Below are 12,115 nucleotides of genomic sequence, written 5' to 3'. Positions count from 1 at the left end.
GTGGCATGACATTGATTTTAAGTGCATTTATAATATATAAACACGGGATTATATCTATATACAGTTGATATAGATGCTGGATTACTTTGTCCTTTAAATAGGTTTCTATGTTACATTAGAGCTTATTGGATTTGGCTTTCCTTGCTGTAATTTAATTGATGATAACTTGAGTTAAGGCCTTTAGGGCCAGATTCTATAAAGGACGCTTAAATCAGTGCTTACGTTAATTACCTAAATGAGCTTTAACAAGCTCTTAATTGGAAAAAAAATTAATTGGACGATAAGGTGCCTGCCCAATTCTATAAATGATAGGCGCCTATCACCTGATGCCTAGCGGCACCCAGTGCTTAAATGTGCATATTTGGGGGGTGGAAACATTAGTCGTAATTCTGAAAAGAACTTTGGTACCTGCAATGTAGGCCAGTAAAACCCTGGTCTACATTACTGGTGCCTAAGTTTTGTGATGGGCACTGTGAGATGCGATTCTGTAAATGGCGTCTACGTGTGATTGACATACGGCTGGCGCCTTTTTTTCAAGATGCCTGCCGATTTTGGTGCCGTTTTATAGAATCTGATGCTTAGAAGAGCCTCATTTGTGGAATCGGCTTGCACCATAAGGACAGATGTCCAATGAACAAGATTTATTGAAGAAGCTTTCACATAAATCTTGTTCATTGGACATCTGTCCTTCTTTGTTGCTAAAAGCCTTTCTTATATAGTTGGTAAGTTGGATGACTGTATTAGTTTAATAACATCTTACAGAAGGGTAATTTTCTTATTTTGTTTGGAGAAGATCATTTTGACTCCGATTCCAAAAACAGAAGTTGCAGATTGAACTATTGTTTCAAGCTTTCAATCAGCAGCTAGTATCCCTTGAATGGCAAAACGTTTAGAATTGATTGTTGCTGTCCATCATATTTTGAATCATTTAAATGTTTATATGATTCTCAATTTGGTTTTAGAGTGATGCATAGTACAGAATCCTAAGAGAACATGTAACCCAACTCCACGGGGAGAACATCTTTAAACCTACCAGTCCATTCTATGGACTTTCACAACAAAATTCAAATTCTTTAGCGTCTCTGCAGACTGGCACAGAAACAGATGGGTTTACGCTCTTGTGCCAGCAGGTGGAGACTGAGGCACTGAATTTTGGCTACAGTACAAGTGGGCTGTGCAGTCCCTATTACAATCAGTCTTTTCTCAGTCTCCAGCAGGTGAAGTCGTAAGATTGTGCAATCTGTGCTGAGGTTTTTTTGGGCCTGTTGGATCTGATTTAAGGAATCTTTCTTGTCCCTTTTGCTTTCTGGGGGTCCTACTGACCTAGGGGTGCCACCTGGAGGGAGTGGAAAACATTAAAAAGGATCTGCAAAAGTTGGAAGAATGGTCTGATGTCTGGCAACTAAAATTCAGTACAAAGAAGTGCAGAGAGATGCATTTGGGGAGCAAAGAAATCCAAAGATGTATGTGCTGGGAAGCGAGAGGCTGATATACATGGATGGGGAGAGGGACCTTGGGTGATAAGTGTCTGAGGATCTGAAGGCAACAAGGCAGTGGCTGTAGTCAGGAGGATGCTAAGCTGTATAGAGAGGCGTAACCAGCACAAGAAAGGAGGTGTTGATGCCCCTGTATATGTCATTGGTGAGGCCCCACTTGGAGTATTGTGCTCAATTTTGGAGGCCGTATTTGGCCAAGGATATAACAAGACAAAATGCTAGGGGATTTGTGCCAGAAGAAATACAAGAAGAGACCTGCAATGGATGGGGAGAGGGACCTCAACATGTATACTCTGGAGATTGTAATGCATGTGATCACAGGGCAGACTGAATGGACCATTCAGGTCTTTATTTGCCATCATTTACTACGTTACTCTTGTTAACTCTTGGTTGTATTGCTTTAACCACTTGAAATTTTTGTAATCTTTGTGGGTTAGGTACATGGGATCTCTTAGAAAGAGGAAAGGGTAATGGTTACTGCGGATGGGCAGACTAGATGGGCCATTTGGCCTTTAACTTTCATCATGTTTCTAGAACCTTTGAAGGTAGACGTGAAATTTAAGCTCAGAATAACATAGCATAAAGAGAATTTAAAGTGACGTTTGCCTAGAGAATGGCATGGTGACTGTTATCCGTAACCCGCCGAAACGGTGGGGAAAAAAAGTGGTCACTGCAGGTATGGGGAGAAGGCCATTCACTGCCCCATGGAGCGGTGAATGGCCTTGTCTATGCAGTTAATGGAGGGAACCCGCGAGGTCATTAATTCCTTCTTCCTAACGATCGCTGACATCAATCCGAGCATCTCTTTCCCTCCCTTCCCCTTCCCTTCATGGCAATTTTTAATTTTCTTTCTACAAGCAGCTGGAGCCTTGAAGTCACGTGTGGCTGCCGGAAAGTTCTCATCTGATGCAACCGGAAACAGGAAGTTGCGTCGGAGGAGAAGTTTCTGGCAGCCGCATGCGACTTCAAGGTTCCAGCTGCTTGTTGAAAGAAAATTAAAAATTGCCACGAAGGTAAGGGGAAGGAAGGGAGGAAGATGCTCGGACTTCGGTGAGCGGGAGGGAGGGGGCTGCTGGACCACATGAAGGGTGCTGAAGGGGGGGTGGAGAGGAACAGACGCTGGAACGGAAATAGGGAAGAGAGAGTGGGGAGAATATTCTGCAAGGGAAGAAGACAGAAATGCCTGACTGGGGGGAGTGGAGAGAAGAAGATGGGTGCCAGACCAAAGGGTGGAGGGAGAGATGGAAGGGAGAGGCACAGTAACAGAGCATATGGAAGAGGCAGATAGTGGATGGAAGGAATTGAATGAGGAGAAAATGAGGAAAGCAGAAACTAGACAACAAAGGTAGAAAAAAAAATTCTAATTTTTTTTTTTTTTTTTTTTTGCTTTAGGATAAAGTAGTATATTAGTTGTGTTGATAAACATTTATAAACAAAGCCTTGCCAGCTGAACATCTCTTTCTCTAGTTCAGCAGCCAGAACTTTGATTTATAAAATGACAATTGTACAGAATATTGTTTCTTTCTATACTTTAATAAAATAAGATCAGTATAAAAGTATTTGAGGTTTGTTTGGATGGGATCAGATGGTTTGCGGGGACAGGGACAAATTTTTCCCCGTGTCATTCTCTAAGTTTGCGGTAGGGGCAAAAACTTATTAAAACCTTTTCAGGTATAGTACAAACAATAAAGGTTGGTAATCCCCTATACACCAACTAGGATATTTAGATCATTACAGAATCAAAGGTTAGTGATACCTATGTTAAAAAAAAAAATAAAATCCAACTAGGTGGAAATCACAAGATTCAAAGCTTTTTGTTACTTAACACTATCATTATGGAATCAATTGCCCAAATCAATTGGATTAGAGGAGAATTAAAAAAGATTTAAAGTGCATTTGAAAATCTGTTTGTTTTTTTTCAACAAGGATTAACCCCCTCCTTTACAAATCCACGCTAGCATTTTTAGCGCCAGCAGCAGCAGTAAGAACACCAACGCTCATAGAATTTGTATGAGCGTTGGAGTTCTTACTGCAGCAGACAGCGCGAAAAACATTAGCGCGGCTTTGTAAAGGAAGGGGTAAATTATAAGACAGAGTTTGGTCTGGTGCACCCTTGACTGGGTCAGAAGGATAAAGTGGAGGCACATTTGCACTTTCTTTTAGCTCTATAAGGGTGGTTTGAGGTCTATCCTTTCAATTTTATGGAATTCTTTTCTGTTATATTTTTGAATGTAACTGTTTTGAATCTGTTGCAAGTTTAAAAGTGGATCATCGGATTTTAATAAAATATATTTCATGTCTTTCTGTAGTACAATCAAAGTGATTTGCATATATTTTATATGCAGGTACTTTCTCTGTCCCTAGTAGGCTCACAATTTTTATTTTGTATCTGGAGCAATGGAGGATTAAGTGACTAAAAATGAAGGCTTAATAATGACCAAATTTAAAATAATTCCTAGTGCTTGAAAAGTGGAACTGCAAAGTTGGCTAGGCACGTCCCTAAAGTTATGGCTTTCAAACATTGTGTTATCAATACTGTATGGATTTATTTACAATTTCAGGGCCAACATTTGCTGCTGTCCAGTGTCTATCAGGAAAACGCCAGGGCTCGTTGGTTCTCTATAAAGCAGACAGATACCCAAGGGACTCACTGGGCCCTATCACATTTATCTGGAAGCCCAAGGATAGACTCTTTAACTCTTCTGAAACCAGGCAGCTATGGATTTGGGTACATCCAGCTCTGAAAAAGGTACTTTCACAGTAAAAATATGGCATTGCATGGTAGCTATTGGTTCCCCCTGTGGGAGTCTTAAGCCTCATTTCTGCCAGTGGAGAGGGGGTTATGGCAGTGTTGCTTCAATAATTGTCTTTGCAGAACTTTCCTCTTCCTTGCTATTTTTCTGAAAGGGGAAAGGGGATGGGATTTGATGTACTACCTTTCTATTTACAATCAAATTGGTTTACACATTATATATACAGGTACTTATTTTGTACCTGGAGCAATGGAAAGTTAATTGACTTACCCGGAGTCACAAGGAGCTGCAGAGAGAATCAAATCCAGTTCTCCTGGTTCTCAGGCCACTGCACTAACCATTAGGCTAAAAACAAAGTTTTATTGCATGAAGTAAATTTGTTAAAATACTGTAACAGCAAGTGGAAACTCAGTGTAAAGCAGGAGTGTCCAACCTTTTGGCTTCCCTGGGCCACATTGGCTGAAAAAATGTTTTCTGGGGCTGCACAAACACTAACACTAGCCGATGAGCAAAAAAAAAAAAAGTTGAGCAGGTCCCAAATTTGCAATCACTAATATAAAAGATGTATGTATCTAATAATAAACCTTCATTAAAGGGACACTTACCCTGACTGAGTGATCCCACCACGTGTACCGCTGACAGTGGGAGCAGCCACAGGCTTCCGCATCCCCATTCTGATGAGCAAGGATGCGTGGATGCGTGCTCCTGGTTCCCCCATTCACTTCTATTACAGCTATGGTGAGCCTCATCAGAGCAGGGATACTGAATCAGCTGTCAGCAGCGCACATGGAGGATCGTTTAATCAGGGTAATTATTACTGCTTTTTTGGGCCTCCGACTTTGAGCTTAGGCTCCCTCAAAATGAATATCTCCCCTGCTGTAGCTAGTAGGGATCCCCAAACATCACCAACTAATGGCCACCTCCTCCCCCTCCAACTTCCCAAGTTCTGCAGCTGGCAGCAATATTGCAGAGGGCTGCCTTCCCTCCTCCCTGCACCCCCCCTTGGCATTCATGCATGCATGAAAGCAGTGGCAGCTTGAGGATATTGCCATTGGCTGCAAAGCTTGGAGATTTGAGGTTGCAAGACCGGAGGAAGTTGTCTCTAGTTGGCAGGGTTTGGGAATCCCCCCTACTTCAAGTATTTATAAATAGAATTCAGGCAGGGAGAAACTTTTGTGCCCATCCACTAATTATGGGCTCCAATCCGTCCCCCAAATCAGCTGTATATGACTACGCCACTGAATACAAAAATAATTGTGATGCACATATCCCAAAGCTAACATATTCCAGTTAATAAATTCAAAATAAAACAATTTTTTTCCTACCTTGTTGTCTGGATGTTTTGTTTTTCCATCAGTTTCTCTTTCTGCTTTTTGTCTGTCTTCAACTTATTCTCTTTCCAGTGTCTGCTGTCCATTTTTTTCTCCTCTTCTCTCATTCTATTTCCTTCTTATGCCTGTCTCCAATGTATTGATTTTTACTTTTCAGCTTTCTTAACTTTTTTTTTCTTTTCTTTTTTGCCTCTGTCCACTCAAATCTTGCCTTCTTTCTCACCCTTCTTCTTTTTAAATGTTCAGCTTCCTCTTAATTCTCCATCTTCTCTCAGTTCCTAACTCTCCCATTTACCATCTCGCTCCTTTCCCAGCCTCCTATTTCCTGCTGTCTACTCTCCATTACCATATTTCTACCACTGTACTAACTGCTCTGTCACTCATCTTGTCATCTCCCTTTTGACCTCATCCATCTGGCTCACCACTTTAAGAATCCCCCTCCATCTCTCCTCTGGTCAGGCTATAATTCCCTGTCCTTTTCTTTCCATCTCCTAGCATCTTCTTATCCCAACTCTCTTCCCTCCTGCCCTCCTGCTCCTCTATCCCCATGGTCCAACATTTTGCTCCCTCTCTTTTCTGTTTTTCTTCTTTCCTCCCCCCTTGATGCTGAACAATGAAATGGAGGGGAAAAAAAGAGAGATGTTGCATCTCTCTGCCTTCCATCCACAGACCTAATATTTCTCCCTTTCTCCCTTCCATCCCCAAATCCAACTTCTCTCCCTTTCTCTTTCCAACTGCCCCCATCCCATCTCTCCCCCTGCCTGCCTGCCTTCCCTAGGTCCACTATTTCTCCCTTTCTCTTCCCAACAGTTCTCCCTTCAAGTATCTCTTTCCCTCTTCCTCCACACCACCCCAGGTCCAACTTTTCTCCCTTCAGACTATTTCCCACCATCTCTCTGGCCTGTTTCTAGCCATCATCTCTTTGTCATCTGTTTCTGGCCCTATAAGCTCTCTCCCCACATCCAATCTAGCACTTCTTTTAATACCCTCCCCCTCTGTACTTAAAAAAAACAGTCCAGGAGGCTTCCTCGGCCCAGTATGTTCTTCCCCTTCTCTCTCCCCAATTGCACCATCTCTTTCCCTCTCTCAGATACCCAATTCTCCCTTTCTGTTATCTCCCTCACCTCTGTATCTCTTTCCTTCACTCCCTCCATTCTTCCATCTTATGGCTCATGCTCCCCTCTATCATTCCCTTCATTCTGTCTCCTTCACTACTGCCCCCAGCCCTCTCTGCCTTCTCTTGGAGGGCTACTGCTGCTGGTGTCTGTAACTCCCAGTTCCTAAGCCTGTTGATGTTTTGGGGATTTTTTTGTAATTCTTTATTTAAACACAGATAGGAAACAAGAAAAACACAAGGACCCAATCTCCTGAAAAGTAACAACCAAACAACAATGTCCCACCAAGCACAAGAACTGATGTCGAAGTGATGATGATGTACGCATGTCTGATGTCATCACATCGCCATCCGCACAAGCGTGGAGACCCTGTAGCCATGGCCCTGAGCTTGCGAACCCTGGGAGGAAAGTTACTGGCAAGGAGAGGTACCGGCACTGGCTGACTGCCTATGAGACGTGCCTCTTGTCACGAGAATTCAAAACCCCAAAATGATTTTTTAAGACCCAATTTAATTTCTCTCAAACCATCCTTCAAATAAACTCGTACCATTTCAATAAACAACCTTAGCTTTATCAAAACTTCAGAGGTGCCACTACGAGCTCAGTTAACCTCTCATTGCAAGGAGCTTTAACGCACCAACCTCCTCATTAGTTTTGAGAAAATATCAGGTTTTAAAAATTTTTTTTTACTTATTAAACCTTTAAAGTGTAGTTAAATATATAAATATTAATGAAGTAAAGCTTTTAAACCCTAAATCCCACCATTTAGCTTTATCAGGGTAAATAGAGACATGTACTTATCTTAGCATATTCAAAGGGCATTCTGCCTGTGGGCCAAGGGGTGTGAATCCGACATGTTTCGCCTAGTAACAGCGGCTTTTTCAAGGATTCCCCCTCTAATTGCTGAATCAACTGGATGCCCCCACAGTTCTGCATTTATTTAAGTCTTCTGCCTTGCCAAATCTTATTTCAGAGTCTCTGTATGAGTTGGACTTAGTCATTCAGCCGGCTCCTTCTACTTCCTCCTCCCTTATGTGTGGCATGAGAGCTCAGTCCTCAGCGTTTCCTTGGCATCCTGATATTAACATCTTGAAACAGTGGGATTCTGCATAGGGGGGCTCTCAAAGTAGCGAGAGCCATGTCCCTTCTGTATCCTATGGCTTAAGTGTGTTAGCATCTTTTTAGTTAGCCTTAAGTAGATTCCTTGGTTGCCCAGGTCACTAAGTGTACTTTCCTTGTGAGTGAAGGCAGTGTGGTGCTCAAGGACATGCAGGACCGCTGAGTGGATGTAGTTCTCAGAAATATTTTTGAGGTGGTAGCTTTGGGAGTCCAAGCTGCCTCAGCGTTGTGTTTGTCTAGACTGCGCACTTTGGAATATAAGAACATAAGATTTGCCGCTGCTGGGTCAGACCAGTGGTCCATCATGCCCAGCAGTCTGCTCATGTGGCGTATGTTCTGTTCCAGTAGGAACTTATCCAACTTTGTCTTGAATCCCTGAAGGGTGCTTTCCCCTATAACAACATCCGGAAGAGCATTCCAGATTTCTACCAATCTGGGTGAAGAAGAACTTCCTTATGTTTGTACGGAATCTTTTCCTTTCTAACTTTAGTGAGTGCCCTCTCGTGAGGGTGATGAACATGTTCCTCAACTTCTTTTATCTGCTGTGGATTATGTAACTGACTTTATTCTTGTCCTGAGTAAAGCGTCGGCTTATTCATTTCTGCTCGATTCCATCTCTAAAGCTACTGTTGCCAGACTCTCTCTTTTAAGTGGCAACTATTATTTGATAAAGGCCTGGATGATCTCATGAATTGTGTGGTGGACCGTCGCCCCGAGACCCTGCCTGATAGTAGACCCAGAACTTCTAGAGTCTCGGGGCATTCTTAATTTTCATGGCTCCAGGTGATCTCAAAAGTATTCCAGTCCCACATCGCAGAGGTTTTCTCAGGGCTAGAAGCAGAGGTTCTCCGTATACGTATAGGCGCAACCAGACTTCCACTTCCCATGCTGCTATATCTACCAAGAAGTCACAATGATGCCAGACCAAGGGAGGCCCCTCTGCGTATCAGGGGCAGGCTCTCGGCATTTCTGCAGGCCCGGGTCCAGATTTCATCCGATTGCTGGGTTCTGGACATCATTCACTCCGGCTACAGGCTGGAATTTACCCAGCATCAAATGGATTGGTTTGTGGACTCTCCTGCAGGGTGCCCGGAAAAGCCACTGTGAGGAGGTTGCTCAACATTCAGGCCATAGAGCCAGTGCCGCTCGAACTCTTGGGCTCAGGCAGATACTCCTTATACTTTATACAGTAGTGCCAAAGAAAGGGTCCAACGATTGGAGACCCATTCTGGACTTTCACGTAAATGCAGCGCACAAAGCTCCGCGCTTTTGCATGGAGATGGTTTGATCATGATGACGCAGTGCCACCTATCTCCAAACATCTCTTCTGCACTCTTGGATGTGGAGGGGCGAGAGGGAGAGGTGCTGGACATTGGGAAGGAGGGAGCAAGGAAGAGAGAGAGAGACAGATAATGCACCTAGGGGAAGAAGAGAGAGGGAAGGAAGAGTGGTAGAGATTGTTGGATCTAGGGGGGTGAGTGAGCAGAAGAGGAGTGGGATTTGATATGCCACCTTTCTGTGGATACAGTGAGAGATTTACATCTAATACATATATATAGGTACATATTTGGTACATGGGGCAGTGGCGTGGTTAAGTGACTTGCCTAGAGTCATAAGGAGGTGCAGTGGGAAATAAAATACCTTTAATTGTGTGAATAATTAAAATATAGCCCTATCAAAAACATAAATAAAAGTTTGTGCTAGGTTAGCTGTCATACATTGCTGGACTTTAAAAATGTAGTATGAGATGGCATGGAAAATTGTATTAATCTCTTTATACTTGAAATTATTTGTAATGAGTATATGTGGCTCTTTTGAAGCTCGTACCTAGAGCAGGTCAGACAAAAGAGGGGTAAAGAATCCTCAGTTTAAAGCTCATTACAGGGAAAAGGGACTCTACAACAGGAAAGAATGAGAGAGACACTGCAGACTAACTGAGGTGCCCAAAGTAAGGTATCTCATTTGTGCCTGCTTTTTTTTTTTTCCCCTCTGTTTTGAATCTTAGTTTCATTGATTTGATTTATACTCTATGCATGATGTTTGTCCCTTATTAACAAAGAAATCTACTGCTACCCTCATACGTATGCTTATGAACAAATGAATTACTGTACATTATACAGAGTGTCTGTGTTCTTGATATTAGATGTTGACAAATCAAAGTGCTGTTCTAAAACTCATGCGACTCCTCTTATGATTGCTGAGTATTTGCTTCTCATCTCTTCAAAAATCCTGTATAAACTTGTCCTTCTAACGTTCAAAATTAGGGAAACGGGATGACATCTGTTTCATCTCCTAATTCCCTAGGTCCTGGCAAGGAATGTTGATCTTCACACAAAATCCTTGAAAGTCCCCTCATTTTGCAGTGTTTGTTTTGATTTCATAAGGATCTCTGTATTTAGCTCAATTATATCTTTAGTAGGAGACATCTTTGTTGAATTTTGAGCAAAAATTTTCCTTCTTTTAGTTGGGTAATTGGTATGGGAATGTTGGCTGACACCAGGACAATATGTTAAAAAAAAATCCTTCGGCTGTTCTTTTTTCTGTTTATGATATAATTTCTCTCTAATTTTTTCATGTACATTGCTCAAATGGAACTCAAAATGTAGTATATAAAATATTATAATAAAATGTTTAACTGCTATATGCCTTTTCTGTGAAAATAAGAAATGTTCCAACTGAAGCTTTACATGAATTGTTTCTCCAGGATATATTGATAGAGCTAAAACAAGTGTGCCAGTGTGCCGAGATCACAAATACAAATGCTTGTACTACTGAGCTCATACCAGCTCCACATCCAAAGGAGAAGCTAGCTGTAGGAGCAAAGATTGTGGGCAAGAAAAGGAAAAGAGAATCTAGAGAAGGGGAGAAAGCGGTGCCCGTGAAAAAGATTATCGGAGATGGAACCAGGGATTCACTGCACCCATATTGCTGGGTGTCGCAAGATACTGGCATCAAAATCAGGTATGTACTAGAGAGTGACGGGATGGATGTCAGGGGAGGAAAGGAAGGAAGAAAGGATGGATTCCAGAGCAGGGAGGGATGGGTGGATATCAGAGCAGGGAAGAAAGAAAGGATGGATTCCAGAGCAGGGAGAAATGGGTGGATGTCAGAGCAGGGAAGGAAGAAAGGATGGATTCCAGAGCAGGGAGGGATGGGTGGATGACAGAGCAGGGAAGGAAGAAAGGATGGATTCCAGAGCAGGGAGGGATGTGTGGTTGTCAGAGCAGGGAAGAAAGAAAAGATGGATTCCAGAGCAAGGAGGGATGGGTGGATGTCAGGGCAGGGAGGGAAGGAAGGAAGGATGCCAGGGAGGGGAGAGATGGATGGATGGATACTATAGCAGAGCAGGAAGGAGGGATATCTTCCTGCCTGCCTGCACAAACATAGAGGGTGAGGAGAGGAAGGGGGAGAGACAGAGATGCCAGGAGAGAAAAGGGGGAGAGAAAAATGGTGAAGGGTGAAGCTGAAATGAGTTATGTATAAAGGAGAAAAGGGGCACAGGCCTGATGGAAGGGGATGAGGGTAGACAGTGTATGGAAGGGGTATAGAAAGAGGGAAGATGCCATATGGAAGGGAGAGAGAGGACAGACAATGGATGGAAGGGGCAGAGAGAAAGAGAGCAGACGCTGGATGGAAAGAAATGATGAAAGCAGAAACCAGAGATGACAAAAGGTAGAAAAAAGATTTTTGCTTCTTTTAAAATAAAGTAGTATTGTAGATATGTTGATAAGCATAAATAGTAAATAAGGCAATCTTTTTATTGGACTAATTTTAATACATTTTTTACTAACATTAGGAGACCAAAACCCCCTTTCTCAGGTAAGAACAGGATACCGTAACAGCAGTATACTGTACTGAACTGAGGAAGGAAGTTTTGGGCTTTGAAATAAAATGGCATTATCTGCTTAGGCAGCTGCTGAGACCGGCATCCTTTTCAGAACTTCCCCCTATGTGTATGTCTAGTAGAGTTATAAAAATGGTAAGTAATACGTTTTTGGGTTTTTTCCCCCAAAAAATCTGTTTGTTTTTTGTTATTGCCTTTTTAAAAATATAAAGAAATAATTTTTAAAAATATATATATAAAGAAAGGTGAAATAATTTTTTTAAAGAAGCCCAAATCACGGGAAAAAAAGACAAAAAAGAGAGAATACTCACCTGCTATAAATTGAGTTGATAATATATAGCCCCATTTCACTAATCACCACTAAAGAACATTAGCCTAATCACCACTTTCTGCTTCACTCCCTAAAATAAATTTCTCCAGCTGTGAAGGTTCAAAAAAAGTTTGTCATACATATATT

At 42.2% G+C, this 12,115-nt stretch overlaps 1 protein-coding gene across 2 annotated transcripts in view; it reads left to right on the top strand.

The window, feature by feature from the left end:
- POP1 (POP1 homolog, ribonuclease P/MRP subunit) overlaps positions 1–12,115 on the top strand; it is a 126,735-nt gene that overhangs the window by 39,353 nt on the left and 75,267 nt on the right. For both annotated transcript variants that reach the window (XM_033934545.1, XM_033934546.1), the window contains 2 exons: positions 4,058–4,245; positions 10,519–10,775. In XM_033934545.1, the coding sequence (XP_033790436.1) occupies positions 4,058–4,245; positions 10,519–10,775 (445 nt within the window). The remainder of the gene's footprint in view (positions 1–4,057; positions 4,246–10,518; positions 10,776–12,115) is intronic.

Source organism: Geotrypetes seraphini, chromosome 2 (assembly GCF_902459505.1).
Source record: "Geotrypetes seraphini chromosome 2, aGeoSer1.1, whole genome shotgun sequence".
Taxonomy (NCBI): domain Eukaryota; kingdom Metazoa; phylum Chordata; class Amphibia; order Gymnophiona; family Dermophiidae; genus Geotrypetes; species Geotrypetes seraphini.
The sequence above is the reverse complement of the archived record's forward strand: the minus strand, read 5'-3'. Positions and strand labels throughout refer to the sequence as shown.